Below are 27,804 nucleotides of genomic sequence, written 5' to 3'. Positions count from 1 at the left end.
TAGGATCACCCTGAGTGTGACAATTGAGGCCCAACTGCCTTCTTTCAAAGTTCAGACCTTTATAGTGGTGGCAGTTATGCCACTAGGTCTTATTTCATGTACCTTTATTGCCAGTTTGTTCCCATCCAAGCTAAATTTCCACTTTCTCTTTGAGACCTGTGTTTCCGCTATTCCAGTGTCACGTTTAGGAGTCAATTCTACCTACTGCCAGAGTCTCTACTCGCTGTTGCGAGCAGGCATGTCTAATCCTGTACCTCAATGCCTCTTGCTCCTTTTGCACTATTCATTCATATAGATCTAGCACATTTACATGTGTAAAGTTACAACTTGGAGCTCTGAACTCTAAAGCCATGGATAGACCTAATCAACAAATCTGAGCTGGGTAAGAACCTGACAGGGGAAGATGGTTGACCCTATAGACAGACCTATCATTTCAGGAAGCTGATCTTTCACACCTCCCTTTTCCCTTCTCTTGGCCAAATTCAAAACAAAATAAAGGAAAGTAGAATTAAGACCTATGTATCTCTTGCTGCCTGGTACAAAACATATATAAGTGGATCTTAGCTATCTTCATGATTTAAAGCAGGGAAAAAAAAATTTACTCAGCAGTTGAGACGAGCTTTTGCTGAGATTACAGATCCTTTCCCCCAATAATTTAATCTCTTTTCATCCTCAAATTCAAGGTTAGGCCAAAGTTAATCATAGTAGCCTGCAGCCTGTTTGTGAAGTGCACCATCGAAATCCCAACTGCACAACTGTAAAACCAGCCCCAATATCAGCTGCCAGGACTAAAACCCCTATGGAAGGGCTCACTAAGGTGTCTGGGCTGCTCCTGCCTTTGCTGTGTCTGGAGCCTGAATCTTCGAGAGCCTATATAACACAAAATAGTGAATTCCCAAATTAGATTTCTTTGTATTATAAACACACATTTATATAGGATCTGACAATCAGCTGCTTTGCTTCACGTCACTTTACCTTCTGATATTCCAGGTCTATTTTAGGGGCATAAAACCTACAGCAGGATAAGAGGGTGAAGGCCCTAACTTCCTATGAATTATCTACCAAATGATGATTTCCTCAAAGATAATTGAAGTTGGCTATATTGGCACTTCATAAAAATGACAGTATAAGGCTTACAGAAATAGGTATATTTGCAAAATGAAAATAGTTTTTGCTCAGAAATATGCTAACCTGACATTTAGTCCATAATTCTACAGTGCTTCACTGGCCAAATGCCTACTAGCTGAAAGTAAATGAAACTTTGCTTCTATAAATATTGTGAAAGCTTGCACATCTCTATTTTTCCCTATGGGCTTTGGGCTAATGTTTTGAATACAGATATTTAATTCTTAGACTAACACGTATAAAATATATGAGCTTATATGAGATCTCAATCTATTTGTCATTTGATTGTGCAAATTGATTAGGAAGGAATGAATTGCACTTATGCAAATGTCAAGTTTTACCCGTCACATTTGTGTATATCATTCCGAAGTTTGAAATTCAGATTTATCAAAAATATACAGCATCAATTATCAAGGCCTAAATCCCATTTTGAAAGCAAGCCTCATTTTTCGGTTGTGTCCACTGGCAGTTTGTTTTTGTGCTGGCAGATGTGTCTGTGTTCTGGTTGGTGCTTAGAAACGGTTTCTTGTGCTCTTGCATCTCATCGCCACAGCAACCGGCACTCTTTGGTGCTTCACTCACCACACAGAGGACATGCAAAGGGAACAATGCTGCCCTTTGAAATAGCATTGTTGGAGACACCAGAGACAAACAAGAGGAACTCCACTTCCGCAGGAAGCATGCATCTGGTCACAGTTCATTTCACTCTGTACCTTCCAGGGGAGTGCACCAGTGTTGAGTCATTCACAGTTGGAGAGGAGGAGAATGAAGCATGGAGAGAATGGAAAAATGAGAGAAAATGAAACCTGTGCTTTCATTTTGTTCTCTCTGAGGGTGGTCTACTCCCCGCCCCCTCCTAATATTTTTCTTAGTTGCAGGGAGATTAACATTTAACACAGATTTAAGCAACCTATTCTGGCATTATTTCCTGTGTGAATTTCTTGTCCTGGCAGTAAGTAAACTACAGTGGCTGGTTTCAAACACTTCTGGGAGGAAAATAAATCAGATTAGAAGGATCAAATTTTCACTTCTGGATTCCCTTGTGCCCTTGCCATTGAGTGGTAGGAACCAGTCAAAAGATGTGTTAGTTTAGTTGTTGGACAGAAAGGTAGGGCAACACAGAGACCTGGGTTTCCTTCTCCCATGGTTGCGATTAATGTCCCCCTGGAAGTTGCACTGTTAGCTAATAGCAGGCTTTTTTCACTCTCCTGCTCGGCTCATCCTTCCATCCTCCCAACCCTGCCACTGCTGTTGGTACATGACCATGGCCTCCTGCCAACCTACCAGCCTTCGATCCTTCAGTTCCGACAGGTCTCACACCCTGAGCCATGCCTCTTACCTGAGGGACAGTGCCATGATTGACGACACGGTTGTCATCCCCAGTCACCAGGTACGTGACTTTTTACTTTGACGTTTCAACTTTCTGGAGAGCTTTTGAACATTACTGGTTGCTGAAGATGTCCAGAGAAAGTTTTTTTTTGTGTAAAGAAAATCCTTTTAATGTGGTTGACAAGCTAGGATAAGAGTCTGAGGACTTTTCCAAAGTGATATGCTGCATGTTAATTCTTCTGTGGAGATTATACATTAAATCGATTTCTTTATAAAATATCTGTTAAAGGAAAAAGTGAGATAGGATGCATTTAAGGTATAAAATGAAAGGTACAGGTAAAGATATTATATTTACCTTATATTTAAAATTGTTTTCAGTTCCCAGAAAACAGGGAGAGGCAATTATGGAATATTTTAATCTTAGATGTGATTTTATCAGTTTTGGCTGGTTGGATATAGAGAAATAGATGGGAATACCTATCTTTAAAGACAATTTCACAAATGTGGTCTTATGTCAACAGTGTAATTTAAATGGGAATGCATTATAAAACATGCATTTTAAATGACTCTGTCTTATATTTTTAAATGAAAAGGTGGTAATACCACTTTCCTGTGATACTTTTTAGAGTTCATTATATTTTATTCACTTGGAAGAAAGTATTTTTGTTAAATCCCGTGTTCTTTGTATTTAGGTGTCAACTCTAGCCAAGGAAGCAGAAAGGAATTCTTATCGTCTCAGCTGGGGCACTGAGAACTTAGACAACGTGGCTCTTTCTTCCAGCCCTATTCATTCAGGGTGAGTAAATCAATATTATGTATCCAGATCGAGAGGTAAAAAGAGATGAGCTTGAAAATAACAGCTTTGTCCAGTAGCTTTAGCTGATGGCTAGCTTACAGGGGAAGTGATCTTTGTTTAAACTTGTAAATAACATTGCTTTATCCAACATGGACTCGATCTACACAAACAAACCTGCCCAAAGAGTTGAAATCAGCATAGAAAAACTGACTGTTGTTTTAAAATAACTAGTAGAATTGCGTCAGACAGCTTGCTAACTAACCAGAATATACCAGTGGCCTCCTTACTGTTCACATTTTGTCTGAAAGATATCTTTAAAAAGAGGGACAGGCTCACTTGCTTTCTAGAAAGTTCTATTTTTCTAAGGTTAACGGACTAGTTTAATAAATGCCTTTCCTCACATATTCACGCGTTTAAAATAATGTTTACAGACGTTTGAATCACACAGATGGAAGAGTTCATATACTGTTTGAAGTAGCGGTGTACCAAAAAGGGAAATTTTAATGCAACCTGTCAGGTTCTCAGTCACCTTCTAAAAGTTATCCTGATAATATATAAGTCATTATGCATGAAACGCTGCCTCTTTGTATAAACCCATTAAAAAGTAGGATTACTTAGAGTTAATAATTTTGAACATACTTAAAGATGTTCGTAAGATGTAAGAATTCAGTTATGCAGAAAATAATTTGCTTGAGGAGTTTTAAATTGTTTCACTCTTCACAAAAGATTTTTCCCTTACATTTTGGTAGTTTCAATTTGTATAGTAATTTTATAACTACATAAAAGCTTTAAAAATATTTTTCATTTAATCATTTCCATTTTCATTTAAAGAAGCCTCACTTGTATTTTATCCGTGCAATACTTTAATATACATTATTATCCCAAACTCCTTATCCATAATCCCTGGAACTATTTTGAGTGGTGGATCCTTTCTTATTTTTATTATTCTAAAATATTCTCCTTTCAGAAAAGCATTCGAAGATACTGTAGTTAAAAATCTGGGATCTTGTAGTCTAATTTTCTACTACAGGCTCATAGAATTTAAAACTAGTTACATAGATATTGAAAATAATCATAATATTCTTTTCCTTTTTAAATAAGTAAAAGGCAGTTCCTGATATAAGAGTTATTTCAAGTGAATAAAAAGCAAGTTAAACATCATCTAAATTTACTAACTTTTTTTAGGTGTAAAAGAGATCATTAAAGTCTGACAGCTATCATTATTCTAAAGACATAACATTACATTCTTCTACCAGATTTCTCAACAATGCTAAGGAGGAAAAGAGTCTTGGACCTAGAGTACTGAAGGATAATAGATCAGAATCTAGAAATCACAATAAAATATTTGAAGTCTATACCAGCCTACAAAGTGACAAGATTATTTTAGGCAAAGTGTGATTAAATATCAATAGCTGAATTTACAGGAGTCAAAGTGTTATGGTAGTACTTCAGTTTTCAGAATAAATAATTTACTTTAAAAAAGGAATTCCTTAAACCTTTTAACTACTGAAGGGCAATAAACTATTCAGCTTAAGTACATCAATATACACACCAGTTGTATAAAACTAGAAACATGCCATAAGTAAATCTAGTTAATTACTTATGATGAAACAAGATCATCCACTGGTTAAAAATTAACCACTTATTAAGATAAGGATATTTAAACTCTTGGTCTGTAATAAGCCAATTTTTCTATAAACTTCAGACATGATCATTGATTCTAAACAATTTTCAACATTGGCTGTACATTAGAATCCCCTCAGAGCTTTAAAAAATACTGATACCCAGGCCCCCAACTCAAACTAATTACCTTTAAATCTCTGTTGTTGGGGTCTTAGCATTGGCATTTTCTACCAGCACCAGTAGTCCAAATATGTCTGTTTTATATATAAACTGTTAGAAAGGAACAACTTTGCCTAATAAAGCTTTGATTACCAGGGAGATCTAGGTAATTAACATATACCTAGTTCTCTCAAATGTTTTTTTATCTCTTCCATTCACTTATTTAGTCTTCACACATTGCTGAATTCTACAAAGTACTAAACCTTGTGTCAGGCACTAAGGAAAATAGATAAGTAAGATCTAACCTCTGCTTTTAAGAAACACACCTCTCTGTTGTTTTTGAAGTTGGAAGACAATCAGTGGAAGGCAGATAACATGTTGGTTATTCAAACACTAACCAAAGTGTGCTTTGGAGTCAGACCAATCAGAATTCAGTTCCCAGCCCTGACACTCCATATATGACACTGGGCAAGTTATGTAAAATATCTATTTACATAATTTCAGTTTATAAGTTTCAGTTTATAAGATGAGTTATATTATGGATCCGATAAGGGAGCTTTATGGATTCCATGCTTCTTAAATAATTAGCATTTTGCCTTGAAAGAATACGTACTCAATAAATTATAGCTATTAGAATTTATATAACCCTCATATACACCTTCTAAATCCTTCACAAATTTCAAATAAGTTAAGCAGAATGTATTCAGAATACTTTAAGTGACAATACCACTCTAGTATAATTCATAATGGTAATATTTGACTTGTTATTTTTATTAGGTTATATCTAGTGAGGTCTCTAGAATTTGAATGCAATGCCACAGATGACTCTAATGGGATGAGTAATTACACTGAACACAAGGATTTTGAGTGTCATGGTATTTGAAAGCTACCATGATATTAAAGGATATGAATAACATTCATTATATCATATCATCTATAATTTCTCTTTTTCATTTTGTTCATTATACACCAGGCACCTGTGTAGTCATTTTTATATAGTTTTTAGGGAACTAAGTTTTTCTTTAATTGTTTGGGAGAATTCTTAAGTCACTTCCAAATCTACCCAAAATGTAAGGAATAGTTGATTTTTAGATAAAGGGGATAATAAAGTCAGCGTTTTTTTGCATATGCCTCTAATTTTATGTATAATGTTCTATTTGATTCCATAAAGGGCTTTTAGATTAATAGAAGACACACTTTCTACCAAAAGTAGTATTAGTAATTTTCTTTAACCTCTGCTCTATTTTTCCAATGACTAATGTCCATGACTACAAAAGAGTAGGTATCAGTGCTTAAAAAAAAATCTGTTCTGCACCCAGTATATACAGCCAATATCTGGCGAAAGAAAGGCTGACAGTAATATTTTTGTTGCTTTTCTTTGGATCGTGTTACTGATTCACAATCTAAACAGTCATTTCTAGCAAGACCAGTCATGAGTATACCAACATAAGCTTGGGCAAAGAATTTGAAGTTTTTAATTCTCCTCCATTTCGTAAGTGCATAATGAATTAACAAATAAGGCACAGTTTCTAGTAATAGTTTTGTGATTCATTTTAAATGTTATTATTTCACTGGTATTATTTTTATAGTCCTTTAATGACAGCCAATGCCAACAATTAAATGCCACTTCGTGATGTTATGCTCAAATATATTACAGGAGCTACAAACCTGTAAGAGAGTGATCTTTTAAAGGACTCCTTTTTCATTAAAACATGGTGACAATTTTGCTGTGAATCTAAAACTACTCTAAAAAAAAGTCAACAAAAACACTTATGAAGGTAATTAGCTCAAATAGTGGAAGGTGACATTAGAAAGGCAAGGAAATCAAGACTGTTTCTCATTTGACAATATTTATCAAATTCCTATAGCAGTTAACTTAGTTGTTTATGTATTTCAGACAACCCAGTTTCTTAAGGTACATGAGGGTAAATTCTTTTGGATGAAGACAACTATTTTCTGAGTGGCAGAACAACTGTTTTGTAAGGCTGGATTTCTGGTCCATTAAACATGTATCCCTTTGTATATTGTCAAGTGTTGAAAACACAAGTGAATCATATGAAAACTTACGGAGGGTTTTGTGGAAAAGCAGACTCAGGGTGAAGAGGCATGAAAGGACTAGAAAATGGGATTAGACAGTGTGGCCAGTGAGAACAGTAAACCACAAATCAGGGAATGAATGCCTTGAAAAAAGCATAGTTTTTTGTTACCTGCTAGTAGGTAATTAATGTTACCTGCTCTACCTTATAGTTGATGCTACTGTTTGTCATTGAAGCTATTTAAATTGTGCCTTTTCTGCTTGCATTTCTTTGGAAGAAGACCAAAAGTGCATTACCGTTATTTTGAAAGTATTAAAAGTATGACTGAAAAGTTTGGAGACTATGTCCATCAAATCAAAGACTGTGATTTTTATTACAATGCCCCTTGGTGTTTGGCAACTTCCCCGGGACACTCAGACTTTGTTACATGACCTTCCCCCAGCCAGTGTTGAATAAGGCTACAAATCCAAATCCAGTGATTTTATCACATCCCCAGTTCCCTGAACTGGGAGTCACTGCGAACCCCCATACCTTGCTCTTCTCTCCGCATTTGCATAGAGCTATATTTCATTTGTATTTCCATCTTTTTTCAGTGAATACTGTATTGGTGTATAAGTAATATATTTTGGTTGAAAGTCACTTCTGATTTCCTTCTTTATATTTCACTTTATCCATTCCTTCTCTGTGCTAAAGTATCTATTCTGTTGCAGCCGCACCTCTCCATGTCTTGATCGTGACAACAGCAGGTGAACTTCTGCATAATTCCTTCTCTGAACATGTCGCCTCCTCCTCTCCCCCTTTCACCATCTCCTTCTGCATATACCCCATCTCAGGATGCTTTAGTGTGAAGATACCTAGCCAGAGAGAGAGAGAGATTTATATTCTCCAAATTGTGGTCATTTCTGAATTCTCTTTCTCTGTGGTGAAAGGAAAGTGGGTATTTTTTTTTTTTTTCCTTTGGAAAGTAGGTGGGGTTGCACCACAATTAATGTAGAGCTACTGTGAGAGCCTGTTTTGGACCTAAGTCTCCACATCTCTACTTCTTTGGTGAGAAAAAGTGCTACATAGAGCTGAAGAATGTTATTTTCAGCTTTTATGCAAATTGGTTGAGCTATTTTAGTTATATTGTAGGTTATGATTTTAAGTGTCACTTAGCAGGTTTTTTTTTTTTTTAACTATATTCTAGGTGAACCAAAGTCTGAAGATTTATTAATAGGGCATTTCTTTGCTAGTACTGCTTTAAGTGCAACCTTTTGATATTTTGGAAATTGTGCTATAGAATGATTGTAGCCAGTTTTCTAAAAATATCTATTCTTCATTATTTCAATAAAGTTATTTTTAAAGGTTCTTATCAGACTACTGATTATAGTATTTTTATTGTACAGTAATTCACCATGATACCACAGCTTGTCTACAAATAAGACAGTTTTTTATTTTCCAATTTTGGAATTCAACATTTCAAATCCATCCTTTTACTTTTTCTGAAACACACAGTAAATATTCTGTTTCTACACATGAACGTTGTGAGTGATAAATAATTGGGGATTTTTTACAAATTGGAGCCAATTATTTTTCAAAGCGATTTTCCACCAGTTTTTCAGCCTATGGAATTTGGAGAAGTAGGAAGGAATTAAGGGAGTTAGAGAGGAGAAAGAGCTCATGATATTGTTTTCTCCCATAACCCCAGAAATCAGATTTAATTTAAGGCCCTCTTGCTATGTATATGTGGATCACTGAAGCACCCTGATGACTTTTTTTTTTTTTTCCTATTTTCACCCAGTAACTAACTCTGAATGCTGTTAATTCCCTGTCCCCACCCCTGGATGAATTAAAAGTAAAGCTAAGGATTAGTAACTTTTGGGGTGGAGGATGTAGTCCTCAAAAGACCAGAGTCATTGTTTTCTGCTGCCTCCTCTGAAGCATGTACCTGTTTAGCTAATCAAACTGTGTATTTGCAGGCAAATCATCTGCATAATAATGGTGGACTGCTTTTGCTTTTATTCTTTTTAAATTGTGATAACACTGTATCTCACAATTTAGAAACCTTCAGAAAGACTTTCTGTTTTGCATGATTGCTGAATTTCATTTGGAGAGTAAGATATGCAATTGAAGCTGAGTATATTCTGTGATAAATTTTGTCTGTACAGTCTTCAGTCAGTGTTCAGTGGAATGTGTGTACACATTTTCTCCAAAACTGTTCGTTGACTGTTTTAAGCATCCAGCGAAATAATCTATATTTCTTGCAGTAAAAGCAGTTTATTCTCCGAATAAAAATTCTTACAGAGCGTCTGACGTGAAACATTTCAGTAGGTTTCCAAACTTTAGTTAACAGGAAATAGCACATAGAATTTTAACACCAGCTCACTTTAGAGTTTATTTAGCCGAATTCTCTCATTTTGTGGATGAGAAACTTGAGGGCCACGGTTACAGCAGTAATTCAAGACAGAGATAGATTTAATGATAGATGACGGATAGATCCAGGAAAGCGCAATGTACTTGCTCCATTATCTTGTGCCCTGTGACAATAGCTTACTTAAACAGTGAAGTTCATAAACTAATAAAAACTCCACCATTGTATTAAACTGCTTTAGCAGGTTTCCATGTTCATTTTAACTATCTGATAAAAGTTAGTTTCTCTGTTTCTTAGGTGTTGCATTATATTGCACTGTAGTTTTTATGACATTCGAAATACACAAAATCATATGGGTGTAGGGAATGGAAAAGGATGGCAACAAGCCTTTACTGACCTCTAAATGCTTTACCCACACATGATTTAATCCATGCTACACCCTCGGTGGTAATACGATTCTCCCTCATTGAGACAAGGCTTAAGTATTTTTTTTTTTAATATTTATTTTTGAGAGAGAGAAAGAGAGAGAACGGGAGAGGGACAGAGAGAGGGGGAGACACAGAATCCGAAGCAGGCTCCAGGCTCTGAGCTGTCAGTACAGAGCCCACGTGGGGCTCGAACCCACAAACTGCAAGATCATGACCTGAGCCGAAGTGGGACACTTAACTGGCTGAGCCTCCCAGGTACCTCACAACAAGGCTTCAGTCTTAAAGTTCACAAACAGCAGGGCTGAGCTTCAGTCCATATACCATCTCCTCTGTACATATTCAGGTATATGTTTTTACTTCTATTCCTTTTACTTCCAAATGTTTACAGTATTATCCCATTTTTAATCTCCTGAAAATATGAGAAAATCCTATTTATTTAATTAACTCTAGTATGTGAGCTGATTCATCTCATGACTCATACCTTCCAGGTTTTCACTTTTTCCTGTGGTACAAAAAAAAAGTGCATGGTCTCTTACAGTCTGTTTTTTACACTGCAGAATAGCTTTACTAACTCTACTACCTATCTGAATAGTGAAACCTTTTGGTATTCTGGTATTTTTAATATAAGTGTTCAAATGCTTACCCAATTTTATATTAGAAATTGTTGGGATTAACGAGCATGTTTTATCTAAAAGACTTTTCATTAGCACTTGAATTAGTATTTCTCTTATTCCCTCTCATTTGAAGAAAAGACTTCTTTTAGTATACAATTCTGCATATCCAGCTTTTTTATTAGTGGGTATTCCACACTTATGTTATTTGAGTCTGTAGACTATAGAGTAAGTTCTGTAGACTTTTTTCTTGCTGAATTTATACACCTTTTTATTCATTCCGACTACTACTATTTAGTTCTTTCATGTCTTCTCTTCTTTCCGTTTCTCTCTTGACCTCTTTCTGTTTTGCTTTCTTCTCAATTCTCCTGCCTCTGTCTCTCTCCCCCTCCTGCCTTCCCTTTCCCTCTTCCCCTCCTGGAAAGCCCCCTCCCTAGCTCTCTGGCGAAAGACAATTCCCTCCCCAGAGCTTGTCATTTTAGGTTAGTCTTGCTACTTCCTTTAGTTAGTTGAGAAAGACACAAAGGCTTGTTTTCTCTGGAAATGTTATTTTTCTTTTCTCTGAATTATGCATATTGACGCTTTAATTTCTCCAATTTGCTTTGGTTGGGTGCAGTACTTAAGTATTACTTCCCAGATCTATATAAACTTAAATTTTTCTACTTGCAGCTTTAGCCTTTAAGTTCTTTTATTTTGGTTTCCCAATCTTTGGTCTGTCTTCATGAAATTTTCACTCCTAATAAAATCGTTGACTTTCTTATATTCAAACTCTTGATTTTTGGTTACTCCCATTTTCTACTAATCATCTACCAAGGGAAATAAATATATCAAGTCTCTTATTTGGGGGCAGGAAAGGCCTATAGAAGAATATTTAACATTGAGTATAGTCCTTCCCAACTATTTTGCTATTTTATGAGCTGAAATATCTGGGTGTAGTAATTTGAATGAGTTCTGACTGGATTGGTTGTCCTGAGACCAAATAATTGAATTACCTTCACTTTTGCTGCCTTTTCTCTCTATTAGATATAAATATATACAAGTCCTTACAACTTGTTTTTTTCATTTTTCCATTCACTCATTCAACCATTAGTTATTGATGACCTACCATGTGCTCCATCTACATTGTTCTAGGCTTTGGGAGAACACAGGAAGAAATAGGAGGAGCAAGGTCACGCCCAATATGGTACTTACATGGCTCCTGTATGTGGTTATAATTCACTTCTTATTGACCAGGAAACTAAGTGATTCTGAGTAAACAAAACCATCATGTGAAACCTGGGGCTTAGACTATGAGCATCTTGGCAGGAGCAACTATATTTTTACTACCAGTATCCTCAGTTCCAAGCAGGGCACCTGGCACTCAGTAGGAGGGAAACAAACTTTGCATGCTTCTCATGCATGGGAATGGAAATTATGGAGTAAATAGAACAAAAGAAGATTTCAAAAGGAACAGTCAATGACACAAAATCAGACAAAGTAATCAAACGTTGTTATGGAAACATTGCCGCTAAGAACATAGCTACCTCAATTCACTTTTTTAGAAGATGCACCACCAGAAGATATTTAACATGTTTTTCTAGATAGGGACATCATATAGGCCCTAAGTCATCACTGAAATACATACAGGGGAAACACAATAGCATATAACATCAGGTGGAAATTCCCTAAATGGCTTTATAGGTTCAAATAATATTCAAGACGGATAATATTAAGTGGATATATTCTAATAAGTTCTTAGGGGTTTGAGTCCCTGTTCTATTGTTCAATGGTGACAGTAATCAAAAGATGAAAAAATTTAAAGAAGGTAGAGAAAGTCAGAAATACTGCCATGCATTTGGAACATTTGGAATATTTCAGCTACTAGTTGAAACTTAGTGTTGCCTCGTTTTTACAAAAATTGACATAAATATCATTGTCAAATAAAAATAATATGGAGAAGAAACTTTTGTATTCATCTAGAAGTGTTACCAGTTTTTCTTTAACTTTTAAAGAAAATGTTTATTTTGAGAGCGAGAGAGTGAGCACAAGTGGGGGAGGTGTAGAGAGAGAGGCAGAGAGAGACTCTAAGCAGGCTCCGCACTGTCAGTGCAGAGCCCAGTATGAGGCCTGATCCCAGGACTGTGAGGTCATGACCTGAGCCCAAATCAAGAGTCAGACACTTAACTGAGTGAGCCACCTAGGTGCCCTGAAGTGCTACCAGTTTTACATCCTTTTGAGCTATAGAACATTGTAAGAAACAAATAAAAAATAATTATTTTTAAGAATTCATACTTAGACAAGTAGTAAGAACAGCAGCCAACATTTTTTTTTTCATTTTGTTTTGATAAAGCCCAGAAACATCTATTCTTGAGTACTGAGCAATTGATTACGCTCCTCAGTTTTTTCCCTATACTAAAAACTTAGGGGGTTGGGTGTGAGGGGTAGTTCTAGGCTGGCTCCTGCATGTGAGAAGGACAGTGACAGTTCTCGTGGTCTCGTCCTGCATGATGTGCTTCAGACAGGCACTTCAGGCTCCCTCACATCCATTTTTATTACTAGCAACAGGATTTCTGTTTAATAGCATGCTTAATGAGTTCTGTGTTCTGCTATGAGGAAGATGCTAACATATTTCCATCACTTGTCTAAAAATAACATCAATGTATTGTGTTTCTATCCTTACTTTGATGAAATACCTTTCAAATGTTTTAAGTGTCATCATGGATGTGATATCTAGATACGGTGAATCTGATGTAGTTCTGTGCTTGTTAAGCTCTAAATAGATCCATAATACACCTGTATGTTGCTTTCCTTTTTTTGTTTTGGTATATAAAATCTTGCAAATGCGATGAAAATTGGGAAGGATAGTAATGTAATCTGTATAAAGGTGTACACATTGTTTGTGTCTTTGTGTATATGTGTACAACACTCAGATTGCCTGGTGTAATTTTTGCTGCTTAATGAAACAAGTACCTCCAAGCCTTTAATGAGTGTTAGGACTATCAGGGTGACAATAACTCACACTAGGCTGTAGCAGGATCCTTTAAGACCATCCCACAGGAAGCAACTTCAAGGTTAAAACTAATCCTTTTTCTTGGTACTCTTAAACAGAATCGCTCGGATTATAGTTCTTTTATTCAGGAACAACTCATTTGGCAGAAAAGGAGCAAAATAATAGGAATAGGAGCCTTTACATTTCTAAATTATTAGCTGTGATTTTCCATACACAGCTTACTATACTTTGGGGAAAATCATGATGCACAGATCTCTCCCATTAGCATGAGCCCAGGGTTTCCCACTTCAAAACACAGAGTAGAGATGATTTGTTATCTTATTTCCCGCCCACCCCATCTTTGCTTTAGTTACAATGGTATGGCAGAGGGATTCCTACTTAAGAACTGAAAAAGTGCATGTGAACCAGTAAACTCATTCTATCCAAAACGTTTAGTTTTTCCTTCTCCTTTAGAATGCAGTAAGTTAAATACCTGCATCCTGGGTAAGACGACGTTAGAGCAGGATGCATGTACGTGGGTTTGATCTTGGGAAAAGCCCTGTGAATCTTTTTTTTTTTTTTTTTTTTTAGGTCATAGAATTAAAGTGGGGTGGGCAAGATACAATTTTGAAAAGTCAGGTTGAATTAATTTAGAAAAAGTGCAATTTGTTTGTTTATTTATTTATTTATTTATTTATTTATTTATTTATTATTTATCTATTTATTTAGGGAACATGTAGAAGAGGGGCATAGAGAGAGAATCCCAAGCAGGCTCTGTGCTGTTAGCGCAGAGCCTGACATGGGGCTCAAACTCACGAACCATAAGATCATTACCTGAGCCGAAATCAAGAGTTGGATGCTGAACTGACTGAGCCACCCAGGCACCCCAAAACCACAATTTGTTTTTTTCTCTCTATCCGTAAACTATGTGGATTTTTACGGATATACCTAGAAAGGAGAAGTCTTTACATTTACAACAAAAGAAGACTCACTAGTGTTCATTATATAATTTCATCCCACTTTCTTTCTGAGTCAATTGGACAGATTTTGAATTTATAGTTTGTATTTAACATCGGTATTGTCAACAAAAATTAGAATTCTTCTATAAAGATCAAAATAATACAAAAATGAAAACAACGACAAAACAGAAAGGCACTGGCATAAAGTAAAATAACTTTTAAAGACAAGTATTTTGCCACCATGCCAAAAAATAGAAATGAGAGTAAAGCTTTACGGGAAAGAATTAACTTGGCAAAGCTTGTTTATCTGGTTCCAATATTTCAAAACACAGCTAATCTTCTATCTTAATTTTTAGTTTCCTGGTTAGTTTTATGGTGGATGCCCGAGGTGGTGCGATGAGAGGGTGCAGACACAATGGGCTCCGTATCATTATTCCACCTCGGAAATGTACTGCCCCAACTCGAGTCACCTGCCGTCTTGTCAAACGTCATAGACTGGCGACAATGCCTCCAATGGTGGAAGGAGAAGGCCTGGCCAGTCGTCTGATCGAAGTCGGACCTTCCGGTGCTCAGTTCCTTGGGTAAGGGTTTCTGATAAACCTCCCACTTAGTCACGGATGAGCTTGTGTCCTCTACATGAAATCACTAGGATGGAATGGAAAAAGGTACGTCAAAACGTCGTGAAAGAAGATTGGCCCATGACTTTTTTTTTTTTTTTTTTTAATTAGAAGTAGCACCTCCATGCTTGACTCCAATTATATGCCTCTTATTTTAAGGCATTAATGAGTTCAACATTCAGGTGAATTATTATCCTTTCTCTTTGGATGTTACCATAACCGCTAGACTCCCAATGTGAATTATCATGTTTTAGCCATTGGTAGGTTGTTTTTTTTTTTTTTTTTTATCTGAGACTCACCTCGTCAAATCATAACGAAAAATACTACTCTATTCCAAACACAAATTTAAACTCTTGTGTAGTAATGAAATGGAACGATTATCTTTGGAAATCAGTGTTGTCTTTATATAAGAATATCCAAAATTTTACTCTATGTGATTTGTCTTTTCTGTCATCAAAATTGCTACCTTGGGTCTTAAAATTACACTGGGAGTCTCTTTAGTTGTAGTTTTCCCTAAGATGACAAAATCAAGACTAACTTCTGCCGTGCTCATTTTAGCAGTTTTGAGCAGAAGTGAGCATTTCTTCTTTCTTCTGTTTCTACAGCTGCTGTTATATTAAAGTGGTATTACAATATGCCAAAAGATGAGTAGCTGCCCCTGAAAACTGACAAAAGGATGAAGTTTTGGAGGGGGACAAGTTTCAAAATATTTTGAAACAAATCAATTTTATTTAAGTCTTGTCACGTCAAGTCATTGTTGTCAAAAATTGAGAGAAAATCCTATTAATCACGAACTCTTTGCTTTGCTACTGTCATTTTGGGGAGAAGGTTTGCTTTAGAACTCAAGGAACGTTCTAAAGTCTTGTAATTTGGAGCAGACTATTAATGAGTTGCTGCAAATTATGTTCACACCTGAAAAGGGGTGTCTGTATTTCCCAATTATAGAAACCACCTCCCATGTCCTCCTAAATGACCAGAGATTTAGAAGGAGCCTGTGAAGTTCTGGGTTGCATCAGAAAATGCCAGTATGGTTGGAATAATTCCCCAGTGAGCCCTTTCATATTCTGTGCCAGGCCCTCTTCCCTCCCTCATGCTCAGGTAGTTTTAGGCTTTTTAATAAATTTCACATCTGTTGAGGAATATCCATGAAACATCTGGCCTCTATCCCGAAGTCAGAGTTTTTATTATATTCCCAACAGCTTTGTCTTTCCTGTGGAGCATATATATTTTTTTTTTTGTCATTGTTTATTTTTTGGCTCATGCCCTGGCAGTGAACCTAAACAGGGTCAGATCAAACACCCAAGTGTCTCCTTCCACGTGCCTCCATTGTACACTCTGGGTCTCAGTTCCTTGCTCTTTGTGACCAATGGAGGGGGCAGAACCAAACGCAGTGTGAAACCAAACTTCACCCTGTTGATCAGCTGGTGACGCTGGGGTTCTGTGGAAAACAATACCTGAAGCTTACTTATGTTCTTTCTTTCACTGCTGCTTTGGATGTACTCAGTAAACTTCACCTGCCAACGGCCCCTCCCCCACTTAATGAGGGAGAAAGTTTGGTCAGCCGCATCCTTCAGCTGGGGCCTCCTGGAACCAAATTCCTTGGGTAGGAGTGACTTAAAACAAATTGATGGCTGCTGGCCCCCATTCTTCTCCTTCTTCTGCAATATGATTTCTCTTTTTGTCATTGTGCCCATGACATGTCCCTCCCTATGATTTAAATTCTGTATAACCTATCTTTAGTGGACCATTTCTGACCCTTGTGGTATGTGACTTTTATTTTTGAGTGACGTTTTTATATCTTTTCCCTTAAAGTGCTGTGACCTTCATTTTCGTTTAAAGCATGAGATCTGCCTAGTTGTACTATGTGCTAGTTACGATGTTGTTATGATGAATTTGAAGTCTGTATCAAAGCAACCTGGACTGAAAAATCAAAAGCCTCTATAATTTTTGAGAGTGAATGCGACCTGAAAACATCAGGGCAGTGCATGTTCTGGATCCTGAATATAATAGGCATGGGACACAATTGGGCTATCTACTGAGGCACTCAGTTAGGGCCACACTGTGTACACATGCCTATTGTTCCCTTGAATGAAAAAGATATTTAAATAAGCAAAAAACATGAGTGCATGTCTCTTTAGTTCCCAAGTAGTTAACTTTTGTGACATCTTTTCATTTACAACACGTCAAATTATGCAACATATGAGCCATTTTCCTTCTTAAACCATTTTGTCATTTGCACCTTGTAGAAACTGTTTTAGGAGATTGGCACACCTCATGGATATGCATGCACGTTTCTTTTGGTTAAATGTGTTATACTTACATTTATCAAAGGAGAAGTTCCAGAATGCCACATGCACTCACAGGGAAACATTATTTGGCTTAAGGTAGCAGCATGCCCCTAAGGATTGGTGCCCCCGAGGTAGAATGCTACTGTGTGACCATCTGCTAGCCAATGGGCTCCGGAGGAAAGCCTACTATGCCCCTGTCCCAAGAAAGAGAACAATTCCAGGTCACTTTGCAACAGACAGAGTCAAGGTGCTTGTCTTAATGTTGGCCAGCTCTTGTCTACACTGAATGTTCTGCCTTACTGTGTCAGGCCTGTGATCGTGGAGATTCCTCATTTTGCTGCCCTTCGAGGAAAGGAGAGGGAACTGGTGGTCCTGCGCAGTGAGAATGGGGACAGCTGGAAAGAGCATTACTGCGAATACACTGAAGACGAATTGAATGAAATCCTTAATGGCATGGATGAAGGTACTTCATATTGAGGGTTTTAAAAGAATTCTAAAGTGGAAGCATTCAAATGATATATTTCTTTCTTATGACCTAGGGATGTGGGCGCGGGGACGGGAGGTGGGTTTGGGTATAGGTGTTCCTTGTGTTATTAAACCACAGCAGGTATTCGGTACGTTCCGGGGTTGGAATGCATAATGAATTTGCCTACTCTTACCTCTGTTATATTCAGGAAAACAAATCCTTTTAGTAGGAAATATCTCATTTAATAAGGAGATATAGCGTATCTCCATCCTTATTCAAACCTAAAACATGAGATGGAATAGATGTTGTTTCATTACAGAATGAACTGATACTGGATAATAAATCCATGACTTTTTGAAACGCCTAACAAGACAATTTAGATATAGTTAAGACACTGATAAAAGTGCTAAGCTTTTTTGTTGGAAAACTTACATAAACCCAAAACCAGTGCATTACAGGATAATATGGTTTCTTTTGAATTTTCTATTATTAAGGAGGAAAATTAAGTTCACTCAAACTTCCACATCTAATTCAAATAGGGAGTTAGCCAGGGTAGAATCTCATATATACACCTACACATATAGTTAAGGAATTTATTTTTTCATTAGGGCTTTTAGCTCTGTAAATCCCAAATCTCGCTTGGGCCATTTTGCCACAGGTTGAAATAGTTCCGTGTTACCGGAGGTAATGGATTAATTCTCTGGCATCCTTAGCTTGCACAAATACAGAGTGCCAGTTCTAATCCAGGAGATGTGTTCCGCTTTAAGTAACCACACAAATAGGGCAAATTCTTTGCCCAAGTGCCAAGAGCATACCAAATTTTGTACAGAACTGGACAGGCAGCTGTAGAGCTATTTGTAATGTGTAGCTTTGAGTATGGCTCACGGATAGGAGGCGTAGCCTGACAGCAGCTACTTTAATATTTCTTTCTGCATCCTGCTGAGGTAGACTAAGAAAAGGGGCCAGCCTTACCCTATCTAAGAAGTAGTTGGAAAAAGAAACAATGTCCTCTACATGCATAGGTTAGTATCTTCCAAGCAAGACAAAAAGATCAGGATTTTTACTGATAAAGCTTGTTCCATGCAATATTTAGCTGTTTTCTGCTCCTTGGAAACATTTGTTTTGCCTGCATTTAGGTTTAGGATGTTTTCTTCTGAGATATTTACCTGTCATTAACACTGCCATGAGCATCGGCATCTTGTCCTTGTATTATACTCTACGTGTGTATGAAGCTTGTTTTAAAACAAAGAATTGGATTTTTGTATTTTTTGTTCTCTGTGCTTGGAAATGCATTCTTTTGTAAGTATATGCTAGTGTTTGCCAGTGTATCAGTTTCCGATGCCATGATTAGATCCTGGGACTTCTGGCTTTTGCTATCTAGTTATATTCAATAGTCAAGAAAAACATAATTGCTGTTCCTGCCTCTATAATAGATTGCAAATGATTTCTAAAAATAAACGAGTTTCCATTATCTCTGAAAATTCAGTGATTCCCTTAATGCAAATTTTCAGCATTTTAAACCAGTCTGGGTTTGGTGTTGCCCTACATAGCTATACTAATGCAATTTAAAAAGAGCCCATTATCCTGTCTTCCTAATACTAGATGATATGTTTGGTAAGTTAATGGTTTCAGGAGAATATTGAAACCCTGAATTTATAATCGCTGATTTTTTTTTTGTATCTGACTATTTTAGAGACAACCATGTCACTAGAATAAACACGCGAACACAAACCTTACCCTTACAAGACAGATTTTATTCCCTCACTATTGCCTTGAGAACTGAAAGGGCCATCTTCCTTCTTAAAACCACAATAACTGGTATTTGAGCTAACTTTGAAATTTGCAAAGAAAAGGAGTCCACAAACTATTTCCTCTCTTTCACGTGAACCAAGAATAGAACAGGTTCATTTCCATTTCAGGTTTGCCCTCAAAACCTCTCATTTACAAAGGCAGTGCTGCAATACTGTATCTGGAGCTGGATGCTCTCCTTTCCCAGGGCCCTGCAAAGACCTAGTTTCCACAGAGAAATAAAACGTGCAGACTAAATGCCAATAGGTCTTGAGAGACTGCAATTTTTTTTTCTAGTGTTAGGATAGGTAGTCTTGCTTTTTAAATTTTCCTATTATTTAAAACAAGGCATCTTGCTGCCATACTGGTTTACTATGAACTGTGCCAAGGAGTTTGCTAGAATGTTTTTGGATGGAAATCCTTGCTCTATGAAGATGGGTCATTTCTTGTCTCAGTGCTGGATAGCCCGGAAGACCTAGAAAAGAAACGGATCTGTCGCATCATCACCCGCGACTTCCCGCAGTACTTTGCAGTGGTGTCTCGGATCAAACAGGACAGCAACCTGATTGGCCCCGAGGGGGGCGTGCTGAGCAGCACAGTGGTGCCCCAGGTGCAGGCCGTCTTCCCAGAGGGGGCGCTAACCAAGAGGATCCGTGTAGGCCTACAGGTAGGCCCATGTTGGATACACGTTAACCTAACGTGGATTTTTATTGTAGTGATTGGAAATCAGCTTTTCAAATGGGAAATGCAGTAAAACCTTGGATTGCAAGTAACTCGATGAGCAAACCCTTCTAATAAATTTTAACCAATTTGACAATAAATTTCATACATTGAAAAAAAAAATTTTAACTTGATAAACTCTCAGTGTCTTGTAATACAAGGAGTACGTGACACTGAATGTCGCATGATCAAAACTGAGCCAATGGTTCTTGAAATTCACTTCGATATACGAGTGCTTTGGATTACAAGCATGTTTCTGGACTGAGTTATGCTCACAAACCAAGGTTTGACTGTAAGTGGGTAACAAGTCAAATTATTCCCAGGTGAGCAAAAGCTGCCATTAGAGATTGTAGGTCTCATGAAGTTTTATATAAGTGCTTAGTACTAAACTTAACAATTATCATGTTTGAAGTCACCAAACTGATTTATGGCTAAAAAGTGATACATGGAGAAACTTATGTCAAAGAAATTTGACATATATATAATGACATATCATTTATTTTAATACTTTTTTTCTTTGAAAAGGCTCAACCTATGCACAGTGAGCTGGTTAAGAAGATTCTAGGCAACAAAGCTACCTTCAGCCCTATAGTCACTTTGGAACCCAGAAGAAGAAAATTCCACAAGCCAATTACCATGACCATTCCTGTCCCCAAAGCTTCAAGTGATGTCATGTTGAATGGTTTTGGGGGAGATGCACCAACCTTAAGATTACTATGCAGCATAACAGGTAAGTCACTTGTGACTATGCTAGTAGAAAGTTCCAAAAGAAGTAACGTAGATCATTGTAAATATTCAGTACCTTTGCCATAAGATACCTGTGAGGTTATATGCATTAATTCAGGAAAAGCATTCTAATTAGGGATGTGAAAGGCTAAAGGAAATGAACTTACATTTATTACATTTATATACAGCTCGTATGCCAAACTATTGGACACTTTATATGCATTGTCATTTTAACCTTCACAGTGGCCCCATAAGGAAATGTTAAACCCATTTATGCAAAAGGAAGCCAAGGCCGAGTGAAGTTCCATAACTTGCCTGAGATCATACCATACATATTTGGCAGAGTTGAAATTCAAACCCGAATTTATATACCTCTACTCCCAAGCTTTAAGCCTTCATCGAAGACTTCATCTTATATCTACTGAAAAACAAACACTTGAATAACTATACCCAGTAGTTCAAACTTCTGTCTAGGAACTGATATGTCTTTATCATTAATCTATTAAACTAACTTTGGAAAAACAAAGTACAGGTTTTTAATCATTAACTGAATTTTGGCCTTTTCAATTGGAAGTTGTAGTAGCTTTCAGATGACTACCACACTCCAGAAAGGCATTCCCAGAATATTGGTTTTCTCTGCTCAAAATACCACCACCACTGGGTAAGAGGAAAGAAACCCACACAAATAATCTGTGTTAAGACTACATAATTTGACTAATTTCCCTATTTAACAATAAACACATGGTATTGGCATTCAGTAAATATTTATACTGTTGTCAGTAGGAATAACAACCATCCCTGGTTGTTTAGGTATCGTTAGAATTTTTTTTTTTTCATTTCTCCTCCATATTGAAAGGAATGTTCACTCTTATTTTGTTCTCTTAATTCCCCTTCTAATTAGTGTTTTTCCTCTACTTACGACAGCAAACCATTGAGACTTTACCCCATAAGTTTAATAATATGACAGAATTTTAAGATACACAGACTATAATGAGTATAGAAGGAAATCATGCTTCACGTGTGACTTCTTTCCCAATTACCCATTTCTGGTTGTCACCCAGCATTCCTGGGTGTCAGTCTGATACTTTTTGTTCCATGGGTATACAGTTAGTCTCTCTATAATGTGCAACATTCATGGCATGGAAGCAAAAGTAGTAAGACCGAAAAGTGTCTGTGGCACACCCTGACCTTGTAGAAGATCCAGTGAAGATACCACGTGGGCCTAGGTGCCACCTAATCTAGTTATTCAGATGGGTTTATGCTAAACACTTTCTTTTTTTTTAATTCTTTTTTTTAACATTTATTTATTTTTGAGACAGAGAGAGACAGAGCATGAATGGGGGAGGGGCAGAGAGAGGGAGACACAGAATCGGAAGCAGGCTCCAGGCTCTGAGCCATCAGCCCAGAGCCCAACGCGGGGCTCGAACTCACAGACCGCGAGATCGTGTCCTGAGTTGAAGTCAGACGCTTAACCGACTGAGCCACCCAGGCGCCCCTGAACACTTTCTTAAATTTATTTGTTAATTAAAAAATATGTGAAAGTGTTTAGATTTTTGTGTTTTGCTCTGTTATGTGCTTCTGCTAAGAATTAATATTTTAGAGGCCTACTAGAATAAGGTTCCATGAACTTTCTATGATAACTCATTTCCTTCTTTAAGAAAGTTTAGAGTCACAATTTTTCTTCATCTCAAACATACATTCCTCTTGCAGTGCTTTAAGACTCTTTCATCCTTATCTATGCCAACTTAATTTTCCAGTAGAATGAAAGTTCACCTCAGCCTCCATGGTGATTTTTCTATGTATAGAGGTCGTTTCTTTAGCATTCATTCATGTGATCACCCACCTTTCAGTATTTATTGAGCTCTTAATATCTTCCAAGCTTTTTTTTTTTCCAGCTTTTAACTACAAATTGAGAAGAAATTTTATTTATTTTTTTAAAAGTTTATTTATTTTTGAGAGAGAGAGAGAGAGAGAGAGAGAGAGAGAGAGAGAGAGAGAAAGTAGGGGAAGAATGCAGAGAGATTGAGAATCCAAAGCAGGGCTCAAACTCACAATCTGTGAGATCATGACCTGAGCTGAAATCAAGAGTTGGATGTTTAAGCAATTGAGCCACCCAGGTACCCCAAGTAATTTTATTTCTTAAAATATGAATAAAATATGATAGTTAAAATAAAAAATATGGGGGCGCCTGGGTGTCTCTGTCGGTTAAGCAGCCGACTTCAGATCAGGTCATGCCCCGCGTCGGGCTCTGTGCTGACAGCTCAGAGCCTGGAGCCTGCTTCCGATTCTGTGTTCCCTCTCTCTCTGCCCCTCTCCTACTCATGCTCTGTCTCTCTCTGTCTCAAAAATAAATAAAACATTAAAATAAAAAATAAAATAAAATAAAATAAGTTCAGGAATAAAAGAATAGTTGGATTTTTTATTATCTTAACAAAGTATTCAGCTCCTTGGTTGATCAAAGTATCTTTTCACATCATCAACTGCTACAATTTAAAATATATTCAAAGCCTAGCAATTACAATAAAAGCTTCAGAGTGTTAGTCAGATCTTAACTATAGAGAACAAACTGAGGGTTGATGGAGGGAGGTGGGCAGGGGATAGGCTATGGATATTAAGGACATACCTGTTGTGCTAAGTAAGCACTGGGAGTTATATGTAAGTGATAAATCACTAAATTCTACTTCTGAAACTAATATTATACTACATGCTAGCTAGAATTTAAATAAAAACTTGAAACATTAAAACAAAAAGAATGTCAGAGCATAGAATACTTGGTAAGTAATTTGAGGCATTTATTCAAATAACTTCCCTTAAGTTTCTCGAAAGGTGGTGTCTGCTATTTGTTTTCAGTGTGTCATTTTTTAGCATGTGGTTTTTAGACATGTTTCCAATATGTCATTTTGAGGGGTGGGTGGGACTAAGAGGTGAACACAGCCAGAACCACAGTGACTTTATTTTACAATTCAAAGTCTGGAGTTTTGCCCAAATTTTTTTTAAAAACAATCCTATTATTTCAGGTGGAACCACCCCTGCACAATGGGAAGATATTACAGGAACTACGCCATTAACATTTGTCAATGAATGTGTTTCCTTTACAACCAATGTGTCTGCCAGGTATGGTTATGCAGCCCAGAAAAGCCCACTATGATATTGCCCCTCCCCATTGTCTTTTGTTTTTAGTTTCTTACATCCTTTAAAAGTACATCTTTTTGGTTTGCTTTTAAAGGTCATCTGCATGTTCAGATTTTAAACTAGACCTGCCAGCAAATATAATAGTGATGATACAATAACAAAGGACAACCAGTCAAATTAAAATCTAAGAAAGATAAGTGATTGTCGGCTTTGACTGTATGACCTTGACTTTGGTTTTAGCAGCCACCACTGATTTTTCCAGTCCTAAAGGTCTTAGGAAAGATAAATTTCCTGCTGTCAAAAAATAGCCTGAACTACTTTTTCCAACAGAGTAATAAAAACACAAAGCCAGCCATGGCTGGCTTAAGTGGTTTAGAGGTTTCAGTGACCCTTATGCCTTCTAACACATTTACCCATTACCCGTGTCTTATCCATTTACATATCACACATCTTTTAAAAGCTGAAGCTATCTAATTTTATGTCGTGCACACAAGAGTCAGTTTATTTAGTTCTCATTTGCATTGGGATTAGTGGATTGCTAAGCATTTTCCCATTTATTTAATTTGACAACTACAACAACTGTGTGACTTAAATAGAACAAGAGGTATTGTGTCCATTTTACCGATGAGAAAACTAAAGTTGAGAGTGGTTAAAACTTAAATTTCTATTTAGTGGGGAAACGAAAAAATAGAAATTCATGAATAGCTCAGTAACAGTGCACAGCAATACCTGGGTTTGATGGCCCATGTTTATAGTCTCAGCCACTCAGGTTCATCTACTGAGTCTCGAGCTCTCTGTCAGTATGCTCTGCCACTCTAATGCAAGACAATGGCAAGTTTTGAATGAGAGGTCCACCAGAGTTACTAAAGAATTCAGCAGAGGGTGTTTGCATTGGGATGTAGAGGATGTCCAAGAAGAGGTAACTCATGAGACATGTAGGAACCCAATAAGCAGATTGGGAAAGTGGAAAAGAGAGTAACATGAGCAAAGATGCCAAGATAGAATGCAAAAGCGTCCTGGGGGGTTGCAACAATGATCCAGGTAATCTATAATTCAGAAGTAATGCTGGATTGTGCATTGTTTATAGAAGGCCTTGTGGGATAGACTAAGCAGTTGGTATTGTAAGTGTATTTAATGGTTACACCTAAGTATGGTTACACTTAAAAATGGTTAAAATGGTAAATTTTCCGTTATATATATTTTACCAAAGCCAGTAAAAAAAGAAAAGAGATGGATCAAGAACTTGAAGAAAAGAGAGGCCAAGACGATAGGGAAATCTCAGGAATGTTGAAAGATTATGGGAAATGAGCCAAGAGGAGGAAGGTGATCATTGTTGAGGAAACGTTTCAGAGCAAGAGGATGTGGAACAACCTTTGAAAGTGTATACATAGCAGATTGGGAAAATGTCCATCAATGACCTCTTTTTCAGTGAAGTTGTCTTTCTTAGGGCCTCAGATGAGGGGCGGGGGGGCTCAAGCTTTGCTAAAAGCTTAGCAAAGTTAGTATACTGAATAAAATGATATCCGAGGAGAAAGTTGCCAGGCAATGTCACAGACTTAGTTGGGGTTAGAACTCATAAATTGGTGACAAGCAAATAATTTCTTCTATGAATTATATTCAATATTTAGAAGTTCTGGAGCAAAAGCAAATTGTTTAAAATGGTTTTACCAACCTTGGTGTCTGGAGAGGTTACTGGAAAAGAATGATGAAAAAAAGCTGTGTAGATATTATTGAAAAGAGTTTCAGGAAACGAAACAAAGAATAGGAAAGGGAATCAAGGAAATAGACATTCTTATTCAGTGAGATACTTGTCATAATGTCTGATACTGAATTCACATGCTAGAAGATTCTAAAGTGCTGAGATAGAGTTGAGAAGATTGAATACTCAGAAGAGTCTCTATGGAAGAAAATCACAAATACTGCGTTTGATAGCTGATTTTAAACACCTGATCTTTCTCTCTTCCCCTGAACTCCCTTGCTCCTTCCCATCTTTCTACCTTTCCTTTCACTTTCTTTCCTTTTAGTTTCTCTTATCATCTCCCTCTTCACTCCCTTCTTTTTCCAAGAAACATTTAGTGACTGTTTTGATCACAGTGAAGGGATTGTTGTTGTTGCTGTTGTTGTTTTTCAACTGCTGTACTTTAAATTTCAAATAACTTACCTTATTTCCTTTTGTAGGTTCTGGCTGATAGATTGTCGGCAAATCCAGGAATCTGTTACCTTTGCATCACAAGTGTATAGAGAAATTATCTGTGTACCATATATGGCCAAATTTGTTGTGTTTGCCAAGTCACATGACCCCATTGAAGCCAGGTTGAGATGTTTCTGCATGACTGATGATAAGGTGGATAAGACCCTTGAACAACAAGAAAATTTTGCTGAGGTGGCCAGAAGCAGGGATGTAGAGGTACTGTATTTACAAAAATAATTTGTATTGACATGGTGTTTATACCCTTACTAATATATTATATTTAAAATAGTATTTAATAAATAGAGCTATAAAAAAAAAGACCATTCCACATTTTGATCAGTTAGAAGGTCAAGGTCCAAAATCAGCCATTCTTAACCTGTTTGGGTATAGGGACAGTCTCAGTGTGTATGAGTAGATAAAAGGACTCTGTTAAAGATTATTTTGGGAAAAATTATGAGTTATTGGTAAAGTATATAACTGACTGTAATAGTTTAGATGTCTTTATCTTTCCTTGTTGTTTCCTATTATTGTTTAATAGTAAAGAAAGCAGTTGGGAAGTATATCCTTTGTGTAAATGTGAAAGTACCATATCCAGGACTTTTCTACGTTACTTTTTCTTATTTTGGATTTTGTTCTACCAGTGGGCCTTTGGATTTTGAAGTCAAGTAACCTGATTCATTATGATGTCAAAAATTACCCAGTCAGAAATTCAAATGTGGGACTTAAAGAGATATTAGTTTTGGAGGGGTAACATGAAACTGCCACCATGCATTTGAAGATTCCTGTAATTCCTATACCAGTAAGAAGAGGAAGGGGGTACTAACACATGCTTTGTCACCGATAAGACAAAAATGTCAGTCAGCAATTTAAAGATTATATATGTGTATTTTAAGAATTTTCATGGTCCAAGTAGCATCACCACTTTTTTTATGTAAATAACACGTGATAATTATAGCTATTATACTCTATGTTATTTTTCTCTGTTTTCATCAGGTACTAGAAGGAAAACCAATCTATGTGGATTGTTTTGGCAACCTGGTGCCATTAACCAAGAGTGGCCAACATCATATATTCAGTTTTTTTGCCTTTAAAGAAAACCGACTTCCTCTCTTTGTCAAGGTAATATATTCATGAAATTTTGTAACGCCTTTTATTTAAGATCAAGTAAGGATTTGATTTCCTGTAGGAGGAGATAATATTTGCTTTTCAATGATTTCCAGTAATTTTTTTAAACCATATCTATGAAACTTTAAAGTCCTCTAAAACCAAACACTTTTATTTTTGAGGTTCAAATTCATAAGGCTGAGAATTAGGACAGATAGCCAATTCGTTATTTAGAAAAACTGGCCATTTTTCCCAAATTTTGAAAGAAGTCTCTTTCTTCTTTTTTACTATATTTCTTTTAAATATTTATGCTTAATCTTTAAAGATGCATGAATATCATTAATGTGGAGACCAAAAGAGTTCTAAGTGACAATATTTTGTAATAGAA

At 36.8% G+C, this 27,804-nt stretch overlaps 1 protein-coding gene and 1 long non-coding RNA gene across 51 annotated transcripts in view; one reads left to right on the top strand and one right to left on the bottom strand.

The window, feature by feature from the left end:
* The window catches only part of ANK2 (ankyrin 2), a 671,502-nt gene that overhangs the window by 604,645 nt on the left and 39,053 nt on the right, over positions 1-27,804 (top strand). For 23 of the 50 annotated variants that reach the window (XM_043569982.1, XM_043570010.1, XM_043569997.1 and 20 more), the window contains 11 exons: positions 2,413-2,515; positions 3,147-3,250; positions 7,779-7,814; positions 14,741-14,965; positions 16,506-16,604; positions 17,598-17,752; positions 19,999-20,210; positions 20,789-20,993; positions 24,007-24,103; positions 26,300-26,528; positions 27,306-27,431. In XM_043569982.1, coding sequence (XP_043425917.1) covers positions 2,413-2,515; positions 3,147-3,250; positions 7,779-7,814; positions 14,741-14,965; positions 16,506-16,604; positions 17,598-17,752; positions 19,999-20,210; positions 20,789-20,993; positions 24,007-24,103; positions 26,300-26,528; positions 27,306-27,431 — 1,591 coding nt within the window. The remainder of the gene's footprint in view (positions 1-2,412; positions 2,516-3,146; positions 3,251-7,778; positions 7,815-14,740; positions 14,966-16,505; positions 16,605-17,597; positions 17,753-19,998; positions 20,211-20,788; positions 20,994-24,006; positions 24,104-26,299; positions 26,529-27,305; positions 27,432-27,804) is intronic. The other 27 variants (XM_043570015.1, XM_043570148.1, XM_043570139.1 and 24 more) reach the window with 7 other exon arrangements.
* LOC122477295 lies at positions 573-10,028 on the bottom strand. Its single transcript, XR_006295673.1, has 3 exons — positions 10,018-10,028; positions 3,623-3,625; positions 573-640 (listed from the first exon to the last, which is right to left on the bottom strand). It is a non-coding gene; the product is annotated as an uncharacterized LOC122477295 (long non-coding RNA).

This window comes from Prionailurus bengalensis, chromosome B1 (assembly GCF_016509475.1).
Source record: "Prionailurus bengalensis isolate Pbe53 chromosome B1, Fcat_Pben_1.1_paternal_pri, whole genome shotgun sequence".
NCBI classification, from domain to species: Eukaryota; Metazoa; Chordata; class Mammalia; order Carnivora; family Felidae; genus Prionailurus; species Prionailurus bengalensis.
The sequence above is the reverse complement of the archived record's forward strand: the minus strand, read 5'-3'. Positions and strand labels throughout refer to the sequence as shown.